At 41.3% G+C, this 24,392-nt stretch overlaps 1 protein-coding gene across 2 annotated transcripts in view; it reads left to right on the top strand.

The window, feature by feature from the left end:
* MAP2K4 (mitogen-activated protein kinase kinase 4) overlaps nucleotides 1-17,162 on the top strand; it is a 109,796-nt gene extending 92,634 nt beyond the window's left edge. For both annotated transcript variants that reach the window (XM_054571227.1, XM_054571226.1), the window contains 4 exons: nucleotides 8,305-8,382; nucleotides 11,079-11,227; nucleotides 13,294-13,339; nucleotides 14,539-17,162. In XM_054571227.1, coding sequence (XP_054427202.1) covers nucleotides 8,305-8,382; nucleotides 11,079-11,227; nucleotides 13,294-13,339; nucleotides 14,539-14,652 — 387 coding nt within the window. In that variant the 3' untranslated portion in view covers nucleotides 14,653-17,162. The remainder of the gene's footprint in view (nucleotides 1-8,304; nucleotides 8,383-11,078; nucleotides 11,228-13,293; nucleotides 13,340-14,538) is intronic.
* Nucleotides 17,163-24,392: the final 7,230 nt, after the last annotated feature.

The following is a 24,392-nucleotide window of genomic DNA, read 5'->3' as shown; positions in this document are numbered from 1 at the left end:
TACCTGCTGTCTCTGCTTTTTTTCCCTCCCTTTATTCTCTTAAAACCCATTCCAATGAGTTCTTTTACCCTCATCACTCGATTGAAACTGCTTTTGTCAGAGTGAACATGATCTCTCATGTTGCCAAAGCCAGCGGTCAGTTCTGAGTCATGGTTTTCCTTAGTCTGCCTGTGATGTTTGAAGTACTCTGAACTTGAAGCACATTTGCCGCTTGGTTTCCATGACGTTGCATTCTCTTGGCTACCTTACTGGTTCTCTAGATCCTCATCTTGCTGATCGTTTATTGGTATATCCCAGGGCTGAGTATTCAATCTCTCTTCTTTCCTAACTACCCAAATTCAGTGAGTTCATTTAGTCTTACGGATTGATACTGTCTGTCTCTTTTGTTCAGTGACATGCAGTGCCTGTCACTTAGTAAATGGTGAGGAAAGGGATAACTGCTGTTGATTTCTTTCCTGCCCGCACCTCACCTGTAAACTCCCAAAATCGTGCATGTAATTTCCTATCTTCTGTCCCCTCTTAGATTCCATAGAAGTTGCAAATATAGTATGTCCGACACAGAACCCTTGATCTCCTCAGCTCTCTGCTCCCTAAAACTCTGTGGGCTGCCCTTGCCTCCCCTGTTTTTCTCTATTTCTGTGAATACCAATCCCCTCTTTCCGTTTGCTCAGGACACACACTTTGCAGTTTTCTTTGTTTCTACTTTCTGCTTTACTTTCAAGCTATACTTAGAACCCACCCCTTTTTAAAACTACCGTTGCTCATTGGTCCAGCCGCTGGCATCTCTCACCTGTCTCATCTTCCCTAGTCTGCCGAACGCCCCGCTCGCACCCTGGCTCCACCGCGGCCTTTCTCCACACCGCAGTCCGATCGCGCCACTCCTCTGCCTGTAGCTCAGTCCAGAGTCCTTCCAGCGGGCCCGAGGGGCCGTCCGCGGTCTGGCCTCAGCTGTCCTTCTGACCTTCCCCCTTGTGTGCGCACCTTCAGCCACCGTACCAGCCTTCTCGCTGTTCCACAGGACACGAGGCTCTTCCTGCCTCGGAGTCTTTTCCTTTCTCCCTTGAACTCCCCCGGGAGTATTTTTAATGTGCTGGCCTTTCACTTTCCTTAGGGCTGTGAGCAGATGTCCCGGCTTTAGATAATCCTTGCTGGACCACTCCATCTAAAGCAGCACTCTTACTACTCTTCTCTGTCATCCTCTTTTGCTTCACAACACATATCACCGCCTGACTATCTGTTTTCTCTCTCTTAGATGGCGAGCCCTTTGAGACCACAGTCTTTACTGGGTTCACCGCTGTATTCTTTGGTGCTAAGACAGTTTTTTTGTTGCTATTTTGAATGAGATATGTTTTCCTGATTAGTAACTGCTGATATATAGGAAAACTATTTAATTGATATGTTTATTTTATAACCAGCCAAATTACTTTTTTATTTTTATTTTTTAAAGATTTTATTTATTTTTAGAGAGAGGGGAAAGGAGGGAGAAAGAGAAGTGTGTGGTTGCCTCTCAAGCACCCCCTACTTGGGACCCAGCCTGCACCCCAGGCATGTGCCCTGACTGGGGATTGAACCAGTGACACTTTGATCCACAGGCTGGCACTCAGTCCACTGAGCCACACCAGCCAGGGCTGATTTACTTTTTTAAATAGGTTTCAGATGATACTTAGGTACCATTCTGCAAATAATTTTTGTTTTGGCCTTCCTTTCTCATATTAATTGATCTTTCTCATATATGTTATTGTATATTATACATTTCCTTTCCTCATATTTATTTTGGTTACTTTGCTTAGAGCTTCTGAATTGATATTGAATGAAAATGTTGACAATAGGTTTCTTGTGTTGTTTCTGACTTAAAAACAAATGCCTTTTTCTGGTTTACTGAGTCTGTGTACATTTGTATATGAGAATATGTGTGTATGAGAGGGATGGTGAGAATGAATCAGGAATGGCTACTCGTTTTTATTAAATGCCATTTGGACAGCATTAAGTACATGATGAAATGTTTATTTCTGTGTAGCTATTGTATAAGGAATCCTAGTAACATATTTCCTGTGGCTGAACCAGACTGTCATTCCAAAAACAAGTTCCACATGGCTAATGGTTTCTATGTTGCATATATTTTTACATTTGGTATGTTAATACTTAAGATTTATGCATAAAAATGTTTAAGCATGATTGGTTTATAGCTTACATTGTAAAAGTTTTAAAAATTGAATTGTGAAATTTTTTATTTTTATTTTACTCAAACAGTAAAACGTGTAAAACGTTATTGATCATCTAGTAAGCAAAAACATGTCTTTGATCTCCTTGAGCTCAAAAAAATTTCCCCAGACTTTAGAACATTTGTGGTAGCATAGTTTTTTAATGTCCTTTGAGGTTGAAATCCGTCTTGGCCAGTAATCTTTGGTGAAAGACAGGTAATTCTTTGAACACTCTGTAGCTTTACTGTTTCCTTAGCATCACTGTGTGTGTGCGTGTGTGTGTGTGTGTGTGTGTCCTTGCACAAGTGTTCGTATGTGTACATTTACATACATCTGTAAAGTCAGGTGTAAGAGCTGCTTACTGGACTTTTTTATATCCAAGTGTATGGCAGTTTTAAAGTTTATTCACAGTTTCTTTACTATGCTTCCCTTCAAACGGTGGAGACGTAGTACAACCTTGAGTGTGGACTGAACTTAGTAACTCACTTCTAATGAAGAACATGTGGCAGAAGTGATGGTGTGTCCACTCTGAGAACGGGCCATAAACAAGCATTTTGTGGCTTATTTCTTGCTTTTCTTCGTGGATTGCTGTCTTTGGGGGAAGCCAGCTGGCATGTTGTGAAGACGGTCAGGCAGCTTTATGAAGAGATTTGTGAGGAAACCTGTCCATGAACGCAGTGACCGATTCTTCAGCCCTGGTAAAAACCCTCAGCCCGAGCTGACATCTTGATTGCAGCCTCATGAAAGACCCTGAGTCAGAAATGCCACTGAAAACACTCCCTGCGTCCTGACTCACAGAAATTGAGATATGTTTGCAGTTTTAAGCTGTTAAGTTTTTGTTGTCTTGTTACACAACATCACCAAGTAATATAAAATACTTCACTGATTCTTGTTAATCTTTTGATTTATTATTTGCTTTCAAAGCATTTTAACCTGTGTGTTTCTGTCTTTTGGGATGTAATAGGGTTCTTTTTAGCAAGATAAATGGTCAATTAAAAATTAAATACTGGAAAAGTGTTCTGTATTATTAATTACATTTATTCAACACTTTTTTGCCTCTTTAAAAAAATTGAGGATTTGTTCAAAAATTGTTAACAGTGTGATTGTCAATTTTTCCTTATTTCTTGGTTTTTATCTTATGTTTTAATACAAAGTAATTTGTGTATTTATTGTAAGTTACATGTTTATTTTGGATAGAAAAGTGTTTTATGCATCACTATTTTTGCTGTTTTTGTTAATGTTTCATATCTTAATCTCTAAGTTGGTTATTTTCCTGTTTTACTTTGGAAAAAGCTTTTTTGTTTTTCAAATCTAGAGGATACAGGGTCTTTACTTGATTTTGTAGATCTTAAATCTTTATTACATTCAAACAATTTTCAAAATGTTAAAAATATTACACATACAGATAAAGAATGAACATGTGTCAAACATGTTTATATATTTAGCTCATTAATGAGAAAACTGGACAGACAAGATGTTGAAACTGGCTGAAAGAACATTAGGATAACTCAGTAGTTACCATCCCTGAAGAAAGAATACAATACTGCTAATTATCTCCAGGTCAGTAAAACAATAACTTTGGGATTATTGGGCAAAAATCATTTGCATCCCTACTGGACAAAAATCTACAAGTTATCATGTAACTTAGTGTCTGGGCACTCATGAATAAATATTAAATAGTTTCGGGTAGGTTTGTTAGACAGTGCTTCAGTATGACATTGAAAAGAAGTGGAATCCTTTTTTTTTTTTCTGACTTATTTCTAGGAGTTAGGTAAGTTTTCCTAACACACACGAAGTCAGTTGGGAAAAATTGCAGCCATTGTTAATATAACATGAACAGTTTGTGTGACATTGACGTAACCTGGCAGCCAAGGAGAATGGACTGAAATACACAAGCATGAACAATGATGGCTTCACTAGTCAGTGGGGGTGGTAGGTGCCACCGAGTGAGCAGGTGTACTGTGTGGCCATTGCATTCAAAATGACTGAGTGAATAGAGCAATGGATCTGTACCCAATTTTGTGTTAAGCTTGAATGTACCTCTGCAGAAACTATTTGGACGATTCAGAAGGCTCTTGGGGATCATGCAATGAGTGCAACACAACTAAAAATGTGGCACAAACACTTCAAAGATGGTCAGGAGTCTGTTGAAAGTCATCCACATCCTGGAAGGCCTGCAACAAGCAGAACACCTGAGGATGTTGAACATATATGGGTTGCAATCAACAAAGATCAGCGACTGCCAGTGTGAGAACTAGAAGCTGATACGGAGATTCCAAGAATGATTGTGTCTGAGGTTTTGATGTAGGATCTTGATATGAAACATGTTGTGGCAAAATGTGTTCCGTGGCTTCCGCTGCCAGAGCAGAAGGAACTTAGTGCTGCATTTGCCAATGATTTGATTCAAACCGCTACTAATGAGCCAGATTTCTTCAAGAAGGTTGTAACAGGAGATGAATGGTGGTGGGTCTATGGCTACGATCTGGAAAGGCGGCCCAGTCATGCCCGTGGAAGTCGTGGTTCCCCACGCCTGAAGAAGGCGCGGCAAAGTCGCAGCAAGGTCAAGACCATGTTAACTGTGTTTTTTGATTGAGAAGGTGCTGTCCATCACCAGTGCGCCCCTCCAGGACAAACAGTGAATGAGGAGTACCACCGCAATGTTTTTTGTTGGTTAAGAGATGCACTATGATGAAAACAGTGGCAGCTATGGGCAACTGGTGATTGGCAGCTTTATCACGACATGTATAGTTTTTTGGCAAAACATCAAATCACCCACGTGACTCAGCCCCCCTACAGCCAAGATTTGGTGCCCTGTGACTTCTGGCTTTTCCCAAAACTAAAATCGTCTTTGAAAGGGAAGAGATTTTAGACTGTTGATGAGATTCAGGAAAATACGAAGGGACAGTTGATGGCGATTCCAGCAAAGGATTTTGCAGTGTTTTGAACAGTGAAAGAGACGCTGAGAGAACTGTGAGAGGTGTGAAGGTGCCTACTTTGAAGAGGACTGAGGCGTCATTGTCCTATGTACAATGTTTCTTGTATCTTGTATCTTCTTCAATAAATGGCTCTTTTTCATGCTATATGGCCGGGTACTTTCTGGACAGACCTCGTATGCTGGAAATTCCAGCTTTCAGTGACATAAACAACTACAGTTTCAGAATGACATTACTACCATGACCACCAATCATGGTCACCTATTTTAAGCATACAGTGTGAAGTTTGACAAATGGAGTTACTCATGGAATCACCTCATCTATCCAGATACAAAACATGTCTTAATCACCCAAAAAATACCATTGATTTTATTTTCTGTCACTGTCAATTTGATTTACTTTTCCTAGAGTTTCATATAAATGTACATAGTTACATTAGTTTATTCTTTTTATTGTTGAGAAGTTTTGCATTGTATTAATACATCATAGTTTATTGATCCATTCACTTGTGGATATTGTGATATGACTGTTTTCTAGTACCTACTCTTTCTCCATTTATTAAGTCTTTGTTATCAGCAATGTTTTGTAGTTTCAGTGTGGAACTGTTGTACCTTTTAAGTTTATTCCTGAGGAATTCACGTGTTTTGATGCTACTATTGTAAGTGGAACTAAAAAATATATTTTCCAATATTTTGATATTATTGACAAATACAACTGATGTTCATATTTTGACATTTGTGTCCTGTCACCTTGCTGGTTTTGCCATCAATTTCAGCAGGGATTTTCTCTGTTAACAGTTGTAGAAATTAAGATGTCTGTGAATAAAGGCTGTGTTTTGTTTTTCTTTGCCTTTCCATACTGGCTAGGACCTTCAGTAATGCTGAATATATTATTTAGGAAGTTCTTTGTCCCAACATATTAGTTAGGAAGGACAATGTTTGCTATTTCACCATCAAGTATCATGTTAGCTTTAGGTGTTTTTGGTTTCCCTTTATGGAATGAAATTTCCTTCTCTTCTTAGTGTGCTAAGAGTTGTTGTTATTACTGAGTTTTGTCAGAGGCCAATCCTACATCTATTGAGATGATAATATAATTTTCCCCATTATCCTGTAAATGTGATACTTTACGTTGATTTTAAAATATTGAGCCAGTTTTGTATTCCTGAGTTTGTGTTATGGAGTTTACTCCATGAACTCCACTTTTTATACTATATTACCTCTTCATATGTTGCTGGATTAAAGTTCATATTTTGTTAACAATTTTTATCTGTGTTTATGAGGGATTATTATGTTGTAATATCTTTGTTTGGTTTTCATGAATGATTATATTGGCCTCCTGAAACAAGTTGGGAGGGGTACCCTCCTTCTGTGTGTTATGGAAAAAACAATTGTGTGAGACTCATGTTATTTTGTGCCTTGCATGTTTGAAAGAGTTCATTGGTGAATATGTCTGGGTCTGGACTTTTCTTCATGGGACGCTTTTATTAATAAATTCTTTGGAAAAGTAGTTTTAAGGCTTTTCAGATTTATTATTTTGGGTGGGTTTTCATGTTCGAAGAGTGTGTCCATTTCATCTACTTCTGTAATGTCAGTAGTAGTGCGCACTCTTTCATCCTGATTTTAATAACTTGAGTTTTCTTTACTGTTGGTCAGTGTAGCCAAAGGTTTGTCGATTTTCTTGATCTTTCTAAAGAATCAACTTTTGGTTTTGTTGATTTTTCTGTTTTTTTTTTCCTTCTCTATTTCACTTATTTCCATTCTACTTTGTATTACATCTTCCTTCTACTTGTTTTGTGTTTAATTTGTTCTTTTCCTAATTCCTTAAAAATGTAAAGTTAGATTATTAATTTTCAATCTATCTTCTCTTGTAATGTATGCATTTAGTGCTATATGTTTCCCTTGAGCACTACTTTTGCTGCATTCCACAAGTTTTGATAAATTATTTCCTTTTTATTTTCTTCAAAATATTTTTTATATTTTCTTAGACGTCTGTCTTCCATGTGTTATTTGGAAGTATGTTGTTTAATCTAAATATTTAGAGATTCTCCAGGTATCCTTCTGTTATTGATTTTTCATTTAATTACTTTGTGGACTGAATATGCTTTACATTATTTCAGTTTTTTTTTAAATAAGGTGTGTTTTAATGCACAGAACATGGTCTGTATTAGTGAGAATGTGTATTCTTTTGGGTGGAGTATTTTCTCTTTTGGCCAACTCTGGAATTTTCATGCAACGTGTATCTTATCAGGTAAATAAATATATTTGTAATTAAAAACAAAGTAAATAGTTTACAGTGAAATTGTATGCAGCCATAGTGCTCGTGTTTGAAACTAAATACATAGCTCTCCAAAGTGGTTGCTGCCGACAGGCCAGGAGTAGAGCACGGTCTGTTGTTGTGCTTCCCTGAGCTTGTCTTTCAACAGCAGTTACTCTCCGCCTCTGTTAAGGACCCGTGGTCCGCTCTCCACGGATCCGTCTCTTCTGTTCTCCATCCCTGACACCTCTGCGGACAAGGGTCTCCCATTTCAAGGAAATATAAAGATGCTCCCTTCACAGAAATTATCAAAAATGATTTAAGCTATTTAAGTGATGGGACGATATATTGGCAAGGTTCCCTTTGATTAACAAGGACTAATAGATATGCATAATGATAAATTTAGCTTTATGATGAAAAATGGGGAAAACTACAATAAATTCAGCTCATATTTGCTTTTATATCTCAAATATATTGCATTATGGCTTTATTCACTGAAACAAAGAAGAGTTTTATTTTTTATTTAAAATTTATTTTAGTCTTATTTTTCTTCCTGTTAACCACTACTTGCTGCTAAGCTGACCCTGCAGTTCTTTACTTTTCACATTTTTCTGGTTTTCTTCCCCTCTCTCTCTCTTTGTACTCAGCTTCAGGTTTGTAAATGCTTGTGAGTAACTAGGGGGGAATTGAGTTGCTTTGTATCCCCTTTTCGGAGGAAGCCATTGAGGGTTTGTTTTGGTTTCTTTTTTCTGTTGATTGATTGGAATGGTGGCTTCCCTTACTCCTGGTCTGGCCCCAAACATGGATTCCCCTAAGGAGCATGCGCGTATTTTGGCTGCCGCCCAGCTGTTGCTCCCATTCTCCTGCTCCCTGATGGTGTGAATAATTAATGACCGTAACTTCTCTTTGTGTTCCAGCCTGAGAGAATAGACCCAAGTGCATCACGACAAGGATATGATGTCCGCTCTGATGTCTGGAGCTTGGGGATCACATTGGTACGTGTATGTTGGCTCAGCCTTGTCACAGTAGTGTCACAGGAAATTCAGGACTGAGAGAAGATGTGGCCATCTGCCCCCCCCCCGCCCCGCCCCCGCCCCCCATAAGGAGCTGCCTCTTATCGCTTCTTGTCTTTGATTTTATACACCTGGGTTTTTTTCCCTGCTCATGGCTATAATCAGAGGGACTGTATCTTCCGGTTGTTGGAAAAAAGTATGTTTTTTACCTTATAAATCAAACCATAATTGGTTATTTCCCTGAAGGTTTGATGAAGGGCCTCGGGCTCTGCAATGTTCTCGCTCTGGGTTCCTTGGTCACATATACCAGGAGCCCCCAGACACCCTGAGAGCAGGCGCGGAGGGTGATTCGTGCACACACAGTGCCGCAGTGAAGGTGCCCAGGGCCCGCCCCTCCCTAGCAAGGGGAGCGTGGCTGGTCACCGCGTGCAGCGTGTGCTGGGTCTGCACCTTTGTCTGCGTGAGGGTGGCTATACTCGAGTCTTCTGTTCACTGAATTAAAAAGTCACGAACAACTGCCCTGACTCGGTTGAGAAACAAACAACCGCCTAGGTGACAATTCTAAGTGAAAGTTCTACTTTAGGACCACATGGAGAAAGAAGAGTAAGAAAGCTACTTAATTCACAGCTAATGAAACACAGTTAAATAAACTCTTCTTTCTCACCTATGGACTGTATTTAAATTTTGGTTCTACTTTAAAAGCACATTTATTTGCTTATTTCCCTCATACCAAATTTTGTTTTGAGGTTTTAGATTTATTTTCCTGCGCTTGCTGTTTTACCAGGCTTGATGGCATTTTTCTGATTTTGGACAACTCCTACTGCTGTGTCTACGTTGGGTGTGAGTTTTCCGTCCCTAGTCGGGGCTGCGTTAGTTCTGCTTATTAGTTATCCTCAGGGAGGCATGTTGCCAGACTGATGAAGTGTCCACATAGAGACTTGAAGGCTCATGGCTCACCTCTCCAGAAGACTCCTTCTAGTTTCTCTTGGGACCAAATATGGGAGATGTCTCCTGGATTCTTTCCTGTTGGGAGGCCACCTGACTAAAGGAGAGGGAATCCCTTCTTTTTCAGTCAGAAGAGAACTTGGGTAGCTTTAGGTCTGGTAACTGGTCGCAAAGACTGCAACAAGATCTGTAGCTTTTAGCTGAGGCAACTGTTTGCATATAAGGGACACTGGCAATTCAGAAATACCTATCTTTGTCCAAACCAGTTCTGTTTAAAAAGCAAATATTTACTTCATAAAAACAAATTTTTGTTCTATGAAAGGTTTTAACATAGAAAATTTTTTTAACAAGTTTCTATAGTACATTTGGTTAAACTTTGTTTAAAAGCAAGTTACTCAGTATTTATGATTGCTTCATAATTTGTTTTTTTATATGGATAATTTTATAAAATTACAGAATGTGCGAAATTAATTTCTAGGTCCTAAATCCTTCACTTTATCCCTTCTCTTATTAAAACCTGTCCTCGAGAATGAATCTAATAAAGCTATTTCTGATGCTGTGAATAATTAATAAGATTTATTCTTCTCAAGCATTTGCATTTTTATCAAAAGGAAACCTCAGGCAAAGGAAGGAATTTCTGCACATGTGTGCATGCATACCTGTCTGCACTTCCCCCCCGCCCTGCCCGCCCCAACCACCATGTGTATGTAATTTGAGGCCGGGATGAGCCGAGGAAGGCATTTTGGAGAGAAGCCCTTCCACACCACCTTTTCAGCATTCCTTTCGTTGTACAGTATCAGTATTTGGCTGACTGACAGGAATCAGTGCTGAGCTGGAGAAACTCTGAAACCGCTTTCTCAGATGGTGCTCCCTCTCGTGTGCCGTCTTCCTCTCTCATAAGTCTGGGGTCTCATGTATTATGACATCAGTCGCGCGTCAGTGCTCAGAAAATGGGGTTCATTTAGGCCATGATGTAGACTTAGATATATTTCTTGTAAAAAAGCACAGTTTCTGGGTTTTCATTATCTTCAGGACAGAGTGGGAGAAAGATAAGGATATAGTTAACAAATATTTTTGACCCATGACATATCGGGACATACATCCATAACATTTTTCAGGTCTGGTTTGGTGTGATTTAGAGAGATTGTCTTGAGCATCATTATGGGCTTCAAGGTGAAGGATGTGACCCTGACTTGGTTTCTTCAGGGAAAGTCATATCTGGCTGTGGTTGACATTGTAGTAACTCCAGAGTGACTGTGGAATAGGATGTGCACGTTGTCTCCTTTGAGCTCTTTGGGCATTTTGTGTGTTGAATGTTCCTTAACCTTAAAAATGCATTTGACCACTGTTCTGGACATGGTCTTCCACTGAGATGACTATAAATTGTGCAGACATTGTACTAAAATATTTCTAAATCGAGCCTCCAGAATCCTACACGCAAAGGAATCAGAACCAGACACTGCCCTGGAGCGAGCACGTGGGACTGTCTGGGCTTAAGTTTAGTGTTTCCTTTTAGCCCAGTTCTTGAATTTGGTTGATCAGAATTCTTTATATTATCATGACTCTGATATCACTTCCACTTAGTCTTAATAATTCTGAAGATTCCACCTTAACCTGATACGGTTTTGATTCAAGCCTTTGCTTGGAGTTTAGATTTTCAATATGGTGGTTTCAGTGAGAAGTAGTAAACAATGCCTTAATATATTTTGCTTTTTCTTCTGTGTTCTTTTTAGTACGAATTGGCCACAGGCCGATTTCCGTATCCAAAGTGGAATAGTGTATTTGATCAGCTAACACAAGTCGTGAAAGGAGACCCTCCACAGCTGAGTAATTCGGAGGAAAGGGAATTCTCCCCGAGTTTCATCAACTTTGTCAACTTGTGGTGAGTCCTTGACTTACGAATACTCAGAACAGTGCAGTGAGAACAGTGAGGTTCCTTAACCTCAGCAGCACGGGTGCTGTACACCGGGGAAGGGAGCCTTCTCCGCAGCCCGCTGCCTTCTGAGCTGGGACTGGCTCAGCGCAGCTACCAGGGCGGGCCAGGTAGCCCGGAGAGGCTGTACCCTCTTATTCTACTGCTCAGGTGCTGATAAAAGCAGGCGTGGGTGGCGGAGAAGCCGTTGCCTCCAGTTTCTAGTGCCCTGTACAAGAAATACAGCCTAGGCGAGACTGATGAGCTTATTCTCATGTGGTTCTAATAGCGAGACGATCATTGGGAGCTTTCACTAAGTCAGGATCTTCCCCGATGAGACTCGCAGGGGTGGCTCTCTGCTCCGACATTACATACCTCATGGCTGGGTGTGTGTGGTAGAGTCAGCCCCAAGGCTCAATTGGTAGAACTGTGTGTTGGCTCTCTGGACCCTTATTCCAAGGAAGGGGAACCCCACACCAGTTAATGTTGTTTGTTAACCTTTTAACAGGCGTGTGTGAGTGCAGCAGGTAAGGATAAATACATGCCAGATATGGTGGTAATAGTCATGCTTTGTGCTGTTTCAATCTGTATTTTAAATATAACCTGTCTTGTTATTGTTTGACTATTTTTAATAATTAGTTTATCTAATGTGATTTAAAAATATTAGTTTATGAGCAAACAGCTGGAGCACTTAGTATTTCGTCCTTACACTCTTAAAAGTGCTTTTCTTTTTCCCATAATTTTTTCTCTCCAGGAATGCTTTTTCTCTCTACTCCTTTTAGCTCCGATAAAACTTACATTTCATTGTCTGGCACTGGTTTTTTTCACATAATTAGAGAGCACTGGTTTGACTCTAGTTTGTAAGTCTCTTTCATGTTTTCTAACCAAATTCTCCTTTTATGCTGGTTTTCAGGGAGGAGAGGAACTATTCAAGATTTTCTAGTTAAAAGATGGCCATAAGGATCACTGAAATTAACTACTTTCTCTTTTTAAAAAAGTCTGTTTTTACCAATTTGCGCACATATTTGCAGTTTATATAATTTGCATAAATGTGATCATTTTATATATTCCACTTTAATGAAATATTTGGTTAAAAGAATCCTAGAACGTCCTGTCTAAAATGATCCCCTGTAGGTCCTGGCTGGGTCGCTCACACGCCAAGGTTGCAGGTGCGATCCCGTCAGGGCGCACACAGAAAGCAACCCGTGAGTGCCTAAGTAAGTGGGACCGCAAACCTCTCTCTCTCTCTCTCTCTCTCTCTCTGTCTCTGTCTCTCTCTTCCTCTCTCTGTCCACCAGTTTTGCTTTCTTCTTAACTTCTCGGTCTCTTTATCGATTGTTTATATATGTAGTACTTATATGTTTTTTGTGTGGCTTCATGCCAGTCCTCCTCCGCAGACAGTGATTATAGTTGTCAGTGTCCTCTTGTCTTCCCCAAGTAGGTTAGAAATAGATGAACTGTGTTGCCAATATTAACTACCTTATGATAGTAAAAAATGAATTTAATCGAGGTTAGAGGAAAGTGGTAATTAAGACATGGTCCAAGATCAGGTAAATACAAACAAAATGAAAATACTTTTGGTAACATTAATTAGACAAGGTAGAATTCAGGGGAAAATGTCAGCAATGTATATTTATTTTTATGTATATTTATATGAATATTCATATATTTATATTTTATAAGTATATATGCATGTAATTATATTTTATAAATACATGTGCATACACATATATATTTAAGAATATATTTAGTATTTTTTGATGCAGCTATGCCATAATGTATCCAATTATCAACAGTTATCTTGTTTCTAATTTTTCTCTAATGTTCCTATACTAAATATCCTAAGGATAAATCCTTAGATTATAGATTGTCTAATTTTTTGTGTTTTCTGTGTTTGGCAGGTTGTCTGCTTTGTTTGTTACCTTTTTATCTGAAAGAAAAAACTACTTGATTCTTTGTAGTATTTCATTTGTGAGAAAAGATACTTGGGGTAAATTTGTCTTCATTTTAATGATGTTATTTTTATGTTATTTTAGCCTTACAAAGGATGAATCCAAAAGGCCAAAGTATAAAGAACTTCTGGTGAGTATGAGACCTTGGGCACATCAGCTCTTTCCCCATCCTTGGGTCCCCTCAGCAGGCTGGGCCGCTGCGCGCGCAGCGGGCCTCTCTGTCAGAGGCCGCGTGACCTTATTTGAGTATTTTAAAAGATGTTTTGAAACAAAGATACTTGGAAAGAGAAAATTTGTTGTTGTAATTTTCCTGATAATTTACTAGCTATATTCTCATGGAAAGTTTTGGCCTTGACACGTTATAAAAATTACCCCGAAGAATTTTAACATCCACTTTAAGGAGCCATTTTTTACTGTGTGGTCTATGTATGTGGAACATGTCCCTAAGAATTTATGGTGCTCATTCTGTCTTTATTAAATGTCCTCGTGCAAACCTAGATCATCCGTCCAATTCCCATTTCTTTAAAGTACTCACCCGTGCCGTGGAACCAGGCACTTTAAGTCGTCTCCTGCGTGTGGCATTCGCCTTGGCTGCGAAGAAAGGACTGTGCTCTAATAATGTGGGAGTGTATGTGTGTGTGTGTGTGTGTGTATTTTTTTTTTTTTTAACCGTTCGTCACACTTTGCTTCCGGCTCTTGGGATGTTAGGTCAGATGTACCATCAGCCCCAGCCATGACCACAGATGCCGGTCAGTGTGCTTGGAGAAGCAGTGAAAGCAAAGTGTCGCTGGAGGAAAAGTGCAAGGCAGACAGGGGCTCGAGGCCTTGGCGGGTGTGGTGCAGGAGTTTACAGGATTCGTTTCTACTGACCTCCGTTTGGCTTGCGGGTCGGAAGGACGGAAACTGAATCCCTTATGTTCAGGTTTCACTTTCTGTGCCTGAGGGGAGGGGGCGTCGGAGTGGACGTCTGTGCCTGCTGTTCCCGTAGTTTGGCTCTCAGGCGGCGGCAGGGGCTTCGGCTGTGTTGTGTGCTGAGGAACAGTGGCGCTCTCTGCCTCCACACGCACTCCTGGGATATGGGTTGGTCTGCAGGCCCCACTCCCAGCTGGCCCCTCCGGTTGTGGCACTGCGCGCCGGGTGTGCTCATGCCCGTGAACATGTGTCCCTGGGCTGCAGGCTGGGCGGCCCCTCCGAGCTGGGGCTGTAGCACTTTACAGCCATACGTGGTTGGAGCCTTTGGTTCTATGGTGTGTCAAAACTGGGGAAAGTTCATTGTGGACTCTGATACGAATTTTGATACATTTTTTTCTTTTCTCAATTTTCTCGTAGAAACATCCCTTTATTTTAATGTATGAAGAACGTACCGTAGAGGTTGCAAGCTATGTTTGTAAAATCCTGGATCAAATGCCAGCGACTCCCAGCTCTCCCATGTATGTCGATTGATACCGCTGCTACGTCAGACTCTAGAAAAAAGGGCTGAGAGGAAGCAAGACATAAAGAATTTTAACCCTGTATCACAGTGTTTTTATTGCTCGCCCAGACACCACGTGCAATAAGATTGGTGTTCGTTTCCATCATGTCTGTATACTCTTGTCACCTAGAACGTGCATCCCCGAAACACCCGATTGGTCACACAGTGTTAGTGCTGGTCAGAGAGACCTCATCCTGCTCTTTCCTGATGAACATATTCATGAAATGTGGAAGTCAGTACGATCAATTTGTTGACTGTGATTAGATCACATCTTAAATTCATTTCTAGACTCAAAACCTGGAGACGCAGCTACTGGAGTGGTATTTTGTCAGACTTCCAAGTACTGGAAGAACGCAGGGATGGATGTGCTATGTCTGAACAGAGAGACTCGGGCTGGAGTGAGAAGAGCTTGCGCAGCCAGCGAGACACATTGCCTTCTGGAGCTGGGAGACAGAGGAGGAATTTACTTTCTTCACCAAGTGCAATAGATTTACTGATTTGACATTCTGTTGCTTTACAGTCACAGTCGATGTTTGGGGATCGATGTGCTCAGCCAAATTCCTGTTTGAAATATCACATTAAATTAGAATGAATTTACCTTTACCAAAAACCATGTTGCATTCAAAGAGGTGGACATGACAATATTGAGACAGGACAGAACGCGCTCTTTTCTCCTTTCCCGGCCCTTCGACTCTTCACCCAGGGGATCAGGAGTCTGCCGCGTGCCACAGACGGTGCTGATCCTGAGGGTTTTTGCTCGGAATTTGGTGTGCCGCCAACTTCACGTTCCGCCTGCCACAAACCACTGGGACTGAAAGAAAAAAAAAATAGTACGGAGGGCAAAGTTTACAGATGTTTTTAATTCTAGTATCTTATCTGGAGCAACTCGTAGCAGCTATATATTTCCCCTTTGTGCCGAGGCTGCCGCCTTCGCTGTCATAACTCACCACCAGGGAGAAGGAGCTGGTAGCAATGTGCCTTGATTGAGTAGATCACGATTTCTCGTAGGCAGCAAAAGACCAAATCTCAGTTGTTTGCCATCGCTGGTCCAGGTCTTCAGTTTCGGAATCTCTTTCCCTGCCTGTGTAGTCTATTGCCACTATGTGACTTTCGCTTAATCCAGTATTTCGCCTTTTTTCCCCCTATATCAAAAACCTTTATAATTACCAGGGATGTTCCTCACTGAGGATTTCCAGCCCCACATCTCTCAGAGGCTCTGATGTTTAAAAGGCTGAAAAACACAGGGCTCAGCTAATGTGGTAGGTGATGAGGAAGCATCGTTCTAGAAACACGTGACCCAGTGAGAATCCGAAATGGCAGTTCTTTAGATAAGCTCATTGGCTGCAAGAATCTCTAGCAGGTCACCGTCATTTCTTGGAATTGGAATTCTACAAAAATATCCCCAAACCCAAAACAGTTCAGGAAGAGTGGCGCGAGCCGTTCAGCCCTGCTGTCTTTGCTGTGCTCCCTCCCTCACCCGTCTGCCGCCGCCTCTGGCCGCGCTCTGGCCTCCCTGGCCCCGGGCATCAGGCGTTGCCAGCAGCACTGTGAGTGGCTCAGGCACACGGGGGCGAGAGGCAGCCGTGGTCTGAGAGGCAGGTGGCGCCAGGACAAAACGCACGGTGGCAGTGGTGGCTGTGTCTCCTCCAGAGTGACAGTCATAAACACTATAAAACAATAAGGGAGAATGGTGCTGTTTTAAAGTCACATCCCTGTAAATTTCAGAGTTCAAAAATGATTGATCGCTTCGGTCCACTTGCCTAATTTTCCTGTTTTCTCCCCTACGGCATCCTAACGCCCAGACTTCCCAGTGTTCTGAAAGGAAGCCCCGCCCGCGTCTTCCTGCGAGCACGGAGCACGCCCGCACCCTGCCACGCACCCCCCAGGGCTCGAGGAGCCGGCTGCTCCGCTCTCAGCCTCCCGTCCGGCTCAGCACAGTGTCACTTCGCCATTACACAAGTGGAGATAAAAGCAATTCTGACTGTCCAGGAGCTAATCTAACCGTTCTGTTATGTGGGTGACCACATAAAAAGGAAATTTTAGTGTATTAATCATAGATTATTATAAACTATAAACTTAAGGGCAAGGAGTTTATTACAATGTATCTTTATTAAAACAAAAGGGTGTATAGTGTTCACAAACTGTGAAAATAGTGTAAGAACTGTACATTGTGAGCTCTGGTTATTTTTCTCTTGTACCATAGAAAAATGTATAAAAATTATCAAAAAGCTAATGTGCAGGGATATTGCCTTATTTGTCTGTAAAAATGGAGCTCAGTAACATAACTGCTTCTTGGAGCTTTGGAATATTTTATCCTGTATTCTTGTTTGAATTCCTCCTCTATTTAAGATATACACATGGAATCGAAGTGTTTATGTAATAGTTCTATCCTTTTGCCTGCAGGTCAGTTGTAATAAATCTAGGATGTGATGACGACTTTGTAATTTGGTTTTCTGAAGTCAGACCCTGACAGGGGAACATTAAGTAAATTCCATTAAATTATCTGTGCATTTCACATCGGGAAAATGCTCTTCTTTGGAGGTGTTTATGCTTCTTTCTTTCCCTCCGCTCTCCTTGTGGTTGCTGTATTGCTTTGCTTTCTGTTTGAGCAGGTCCTTAAGTTTGTTTCTTTGTTGGTTGCCTTGACCTGCTCAGCTTTCTTAATGCTAAAGGGAAAGGGTGCTTACTGTGTGTCCTTCAACCTGTGGCATGGTGGAGACTTTTAAGAACTCAGCCTGCCTGTGCTCGGGGAGTGGTTTCCGGCGGTGCTTTCCGCTCCTGGAGGCTGCAGTCTCTCGTGGCTCCCTAAGAGGGAGGGCTGGGGCCAAGGTCTGTGGCCAGGCCTGGGGGTTTATGGATGGGAGGACTTGGAGGTGAGCAACAAGCCGTGAAACCCTGTAAACTTGGAGAAGCCAACCTTGAAGCTTCAGCCCTGAATTTGTTATACTACCCCCTCAGCCATTGAGCAAGACCTGACTCACCGATCATACATTAGTTCAGCACCTTACCCTTTTTCTGTGTCCTCTTCTAATCTCATCTGAGATGCAGGAGGTACCATTACAGAACCAGAGGTGGTAAGTATCAAACCTGCTCCAAGGAAGGGGGTGTGGCTGTGGGAATCCTGGCCTCTCTGCCTGAGCCTGGCTCCTAGGGGAGAGGGCGCCCGTGGAGGGTCCAGGTCCCCAGCCGAGCACTGGCTCAGTGCCAGGGGAGAGGGGTAGACTGCACACCATGCTTTGTGGACAAGTATTTTTTCATCTCATTTGACGGTAGCCTTCAAAGTCCGGTTGTAGTTTGAATGAAAAACAAAACAACAACAACAACAAAAAAAGCAAGGCTTAGAGAAGTGAAATTCTGATCCTAACACCGTTGGGGAGCTGAGACTCAACCCGGGGCTGTAACACTTAGTTTCTTATGGTATTAGAATACAGAAATGATGATTTAAAAACCTGACATGAAAGCAGTGTCACGGAGTTAAGTAGAAGAGTGAACTATGGTTGGGGTGGACCCTACGTCTCATCCTCCTTCCCAAGGCCTGCTTCGTCATCTTGGAAACCAGAGCGAGAGGTTCTGGAGGCTCAGCGGCTGGTGAAAAGGCAGCTGTGTAGAAGGTGGTTCCCTTAGAGCCAGGCTGAGAAGTCTAATTCTTCAGCGGACACCGAGAATTCAGTAAACGGCCTCTATGTCACCGCACATTGTCATTAGCATGACAATGTTACAGTTATGTCAGTCAGTGAGAGTGGGGATCAGGCAGGAATTTGAGCCCGCTCCTTCAGGTGGCATTAAAGTGCCCTTTTCACTGACTGATTTCTCACATCTGTCTTGGCTGCAGCTGGATAAAGGATACAGAAGGTCTTGAAGGTGCCCCGGAGCACGGGCTGCCCTGTTTCATAGGCCCAGAGGTGGTTCATGTCCCTGGGCCCTTGGCCAGGGCTCCACACGTCAGTCACATCCACAGCATCTGTGCCTGCTACCGGGAATGTAAGGGATACTGTCGGTTTTGGACTTGGTTACAAACTTGGTTTCCTTAAATACCTCATTAAGTGCTTTGAGGGGACAATCCAATCGGCAATAGTGACTCTCTTAGGGTAGGCACACTAAGAACCACATAGAATGGACAGTTGGTATTAGACTACATGGTGTAAGGAATGTGTTTAGTATGTGAAACATCAGCTTCCATATCCCTCCTGGGAGTTTACTATAGACCGTAAGCAATATATTTCTCGGCCTCAAGGAATTCTCATCTCAAACCTTGGAATCATTATAAGGGACAGTAGTTCAACATCTGCAATAACATTTTTTGTTGTTCTGATATGCCAAAATGTATTTATACTTGTTAAATGTAAAATGTGACTGCTATTTAAAATTGTCAATCCATAGAGCATAGCATAAAGTCACTCTTGAGTCCTCATAATGGGTAATGATTCCAATTTTTATCTGCATTTGAGATTTCTACCTACATACGTTTTATTGAAGAACTGCAAAACAGAACTACTTTTTTATAACAGTTAAACAGAGTTAATGTGAGCACAGCTTTGCCAGGCAGACGCAATGTTGTTGCCTCAGCCCTGCACATGGGGCACCAATCGTAAATAATTAGGCACTTTGCTTAAGGCAGTAATATGTTGTTGGAGTCAAGCCTCGGTCAAGGCACGGGATTTCTTGATGCTTTAGTTGAGATTTTTCTCATGAAACTGCGTGACTCCTATTTACGGTTTGATGAATTGTAAGGTTAGATTCTAAAACAGCTAGATTTTTTTTCAAGCAAATGCTTGGTACATACACATGATTCCTGCCTTTATTATGGGCTCTACACTTATTCCAGCCCAGGTGGTATTTCATAGTGAAAAATTTTTTTTTTTTTTTGCAAGACTGGACCCCAACTCACTTTGCCTCTTTTTAGAAAGTAAATCCATTTCAAAGGATGAAGAATTGCTTCAACTGAGAGCAGAGAAATGGTAAGAACTTAGGAACAGCTGTTGTTCCTCACGATGTCAGGGCCTTTCCTGGCATCTTGCCTTCTCTGTACAGCCTTCTCTTCACCTCTGCTTCCGAGTAGAAACCAAGTCCTTTTGATCGCATCCCTTGATTTTCTCCTTCGCTCCTCCCTAATCCCGCTGCCTCGCACGCGCATCCCTCGCCTTGCGTGCCGGCCTCGCTGGTCTCCCTCACCTCTCGTACCTTCCCGTCCAGTCCTGCCCTGGGCTCCCTACAGCGCTCATCTAATCCTGTCATTCTTGTTTCAGGTTCTTTCATGACTCCCTGGGCTATGCAAGTTAAAGGCCGATTGCTTGTGGTTTTAACTAGTTTTATTTGGTCCTCAGCAAACACATGGGTAGGAACCATTATGTCCATTTTACAGATGAGGGAATGGGCTCACTGCCTGTAGTAACCTGTCCGCTAGCACGGAGCCAGCGGGAGACCTGGAGGGGTCGGGTCAGGCACGAGTCTAAACAAGTAGGGTCATAACTATATAGGGAATTGTGCGTCATGCCAAGAATGAACTTTTATCTCCCAAATGCTGGAGAACTAAATGGGACTTTAAACAAGAAAGTGCTTTGATCTGATTTATGCTTGAGGAAAAAAAAATTTCAGTGGCTATGTTGGCCGGAATGGAAGTGGGGGGATTTGAAGATCAATGAAACCTGCACCGCTCTAGGCAGAAGCTGGGGGAGCGAAAGCAATGGGATCAGGAGTGGAGAAAAGAGGACTTAGGAGGTAACTCAGGGTGTGGAGATCCCTGATCCAATGCGTGGGGTAAAGGGAGGGGTGGGGGGACTGGAAAAAATCTGGCTTGGGTGACTCAGGTCGCCTCATGGTTTGCCAAACCCGCTGGGCCCTCTCAGGCCTCCTCGTAGCCCCAACTGGCTCCTTCTGTCTGAAGCTCTGCACTTGTCCATGGAAAGCACCTGCTCAGTGAAGGCCTGGGGTACATGTCACAGGCTCTGGGCAGCCTTTCCCAGTTCTGTCCTCTGAGCTCAGATCACATTTTTAACAACATAAATCTATGCAGCACTTAATTATGTTGAGTTCTATTTACCTGTCTCTTTCTTTACTGTGAGTTACTTTAAAGTCAGTGTAAGTCATCTTCACGGTCCGGGGGTGTAGTCAGCCCAGCTGTCACACAGTGATAGTGCTTTTCTGTGAAAAAGCCTGATTTTTCTCTTATTGCAGATAGCACTTCATTCCCTCGAGCCTAGATGATTTCCCCTAAAACAATGCAAAATAAATTGGATGTCTATATCCATGGCATAGCTCTGCTAAAAGAAAAGAAGAAAATATAGGTCGCAGTTCGGGTTGTCTTACCAGTCAATAGTTAACAACCAAAGGTTAGGTACTGAGGAAACAGTAGTCAACTGTCATTCAGAAAGCACTAGCACGCTGGCTGGTGTGGCTTGGTGAGCTGGAGTGTCCTGTGCACAGAAAGGTCACGGTTTGATTCTGGTCTGGGGCCAGGGCACGTACCTAGGTTGTGGGGTCAGTCCTCGCTTGGGGCACGTGCAGAAGGCAAGCAATTGATGTTTCTTTCTCACATCCATGTCTCTCTCTCTCTCTCAAATCAAGAAATGTATCCTCAGGTGAGGATTTAAAAAAAGGGTAATAGTGACTTCTGTTTCTGACAGGATGTTAGACTAGATGCCAGTAATGACACCCCCCAATATAATTATTTTAAAATGCTTTCCTGAAATGGCTCAAAAGGAATCTGGGAAGAACCCACATAAAGAGACGCAGGAACTCTTGATCCCAACTTTCTTTTTGCCTGCTTCTAGAAAGTAGATCAATTTTCAAAACATGGAGAGTTGTGTCCATTGAGATCAGAAAAAAGAACTTGGTAGGAGCAACTTTTGTTCCTGAAGATGCCAGGTGTTTGAAAGCTGCTTAACAAATGCTGACAAAATAAGTCTTTTTGTGCCTAGAGTTTTTATGGAATCCTGGAAGCCTTGAGCTTTTGTATTTAAAATTATGCAGTGATAGGACTCAGGAAATAGGATGTGGAGTGGGTTGTCTGCTAGGAAATCCTCCACTGAGGCTGCGAGCTCAAAGGGCTACATGCAGAATGGAAAGTAGAAAAAAAAATCTGATCTGCCAATCGATTGGAGATGGAATTGAAGCATACTTGCATTCCTCTTGGCAGTGGGTGGAGGAAAAATTTTAAGATGCCCAAGAATCCATACGTAACCACAAGTCAGTTTCCATGGGGGGTCATGATCTGAATTCCCACCACCTCTGTCATCCAAAACCCAAGCAGAGAGTTTAAACAGACCAAGGCTAGTAGAGCCCCCAGGAGACTGGCAGAAGCAGATCAAGATAGTCTTCGGAGGAACGCTCCTTCAACTCACACTCGAAAAATTAGCACAGGCTCGGCTCAAAGGAAAATGCATAGTCCACAGTCAAAAGTCAGTCGCACAAAGAAACAAGATGTTATGAGTGAGAACCAGGAGAGACAACAAGCGGTAGTGGGTACTTGAATTATCACATGTAGAATATTAAAAAATGTTTAGTATGTAAAATCAACAGGGAATCTTGAAAATATGAGCCAGGAATAAGAGACTATCAAGTCCTGTTACGAGGTAAGAGGATCAAATAAAATTTTTGTAACTGAACAATATAAAGATTGAAATAACAAAGTGAGTGGCGTGGTGGAGACTGCAGTCTCCCTCCCCCGCCCCACATGCCTAGCGTCTAGTCTCCTTTTTCCCTTTTAGCAATAAAAACGTGAGTTTTATCTGGGAATGGAGTTGCCTAGTTAGTGACTATTCCTTGCACCCCACTTTCATTTAGGTATTTGGTTAGTTATTAGCTAACAATACCGTAATGAACACTTGTGAAAATAAAATTAACAGTAACCTATATGTATATCACCAGCAGTTGACATATCGCATCCCCCTGCCTTTCCTGGCGCAAGGGAGGCGTCGTGGATCGTCCCCATTCTCTTGCTTTCCTTTCGAACTTCCTGTGTGTCTTTTCCATCTCTCCCCCTCTTCCTCTCGCCTTCCCCAGATGGATGGGTGGATAGATAGAAAGAAAGAAAGGTAGGTAGGTAGGTAGGTAGATAGATAGGTAATTTGAGTTTAGACTCTATTTTTATATTTATCAAAAAGTCATGTTGTCTATAATATTTTGGATTACTTTCATCTTAGTAGTCTGATGCTAAGCTTCATCCCTATTACTTTTCGATTGGTGTGAACTATCTTATTGGATTAAAAAATCCATTCTCCCTTGATGGGCATTTTGGTTATTTCCAGATTTTTCTAGAGAGAACAGTATCAGTATGAATATGCTTGTATATGTGTCCTTTTTTACAAGTGCCAGGATTTCCTTTCAATCTATACTCGAGTCAAGTTGCTGGATCGTAAAGCATGTGGATGTTCAACTTTAAGAGATAACACTAAACTGTTTTCCAAGTTGTTGCGCCCAATTTACTCTCTACATTTTCCTCAACGTTGGGTATGTCAGACTTTTTTTCATTTGAAGAAGTTTCAAATGGTGTCACAATATGTGACCTTGATATCCCTAATGGTGAGCAGCCTATGTGTTTATTGACCAGATATGTTTCCTAATTCATGTTTCTGCTCATTTTCTGATTAGGTTATTTATGTGATATTAATTTATTATTTTTATTTATATATAATCCAAATTGTTCATGGGTGTGTGTATTAATAATACCTTCTCCCAGTAACTTTCACTTTTTTAAAGGTTATCTTTTATGCACAAAGTTAGGGACAACAATTATTCAGACATCAATATTTTCTTTTATAACTCATGCTTTTTGCATCTCATTTAAAAGACAGCATAAGATTTTAATCCTAAGCTTTATAAATATTCATCCTGTATCATACTAAGAGTTTTAAGGTTTTTTTTCTGATATTCAAATTCGAAATCCATTTGGAATTGATTTTTATACATGGTGTGAGGTAGAAATATACTTTTAACTTTTTCCATGTGCTAACCATTTTTTCAGCTCCACCTATTAGATAATCAGTTCCTCCTTTCCATACTGACCAGACATTCCACCTTCATCATATAAAAAGGCTTCAAACATGCATGGAATTTTAGGCTCTTAATATTTTTTCCCTAGTAGTCAATATGTCTATTCCTGAATCAATACAACATTGTCTTTATTTCAGTTCCATAATAACACCTGGTATCTGACATCTTTAACAGGTGCCTTGGCTGTTCTTGAACATTTTGTTCTCTGTGTACATTTTAAAAACAGTTCTATTACGCTATAATATTTTGTAGCTCAATATTTTTATATAGTATTACCATACAATCTAGGCTTTAAAGTGTACAATTAAATGGTTTTTAGTATATTCACAATACTTACAATCATCACCACTCTAAATTTTACATTTTCATCATCTCAAAAACATGCATACATTTGAGCTATTATTCTTTTACTGATTACCAACCCCCCCCAGCCCTAAACAAATACTTATTATATACTTGATATGTCTGTAGATTCCCTACTCTGAGCATTCATTCGAATGGTATCATATAATGTGTCAATTTTTATGATTAGCTTCTTTCACTTAGTATGTTTTCAAGGTTCATTCATGTTTATCCAAGTAACAGGTATTAATACTTCATTCCTCTTTACAGCTAAATAATATTCCATTGTAGGAATCTACCACATTCTGTTTATCCATTCATTTGTTGATGAAATTTTGTGTTGTTTCTACCTTTTGACCATTTGTATAGTGCTACTATA

Source organism: Pteronotus mesoamericanus, unplaced genomic scaffold, assembly GCF_021234165.1.
Source record: "Pteronotus mesoamericanus isolate MK-2021 breed Mesoamerican mustached bat unplaced genomic scaffold, CSHL_Meso_final contig_22, whole genome shotgun sequence".
Taxonomy (NCBI): domain Eukaryota; kingdom Metazoa; phylum Chordata; class Mammalia; order Chiroptera; family Mormoopidae; genus Pteronotus; species Pteronotus mesoamericanus.
Note: the sequence above shows the minus strand (reverse complement) of the source record. Positions and strands in the feature narration are given on the sequence as shown.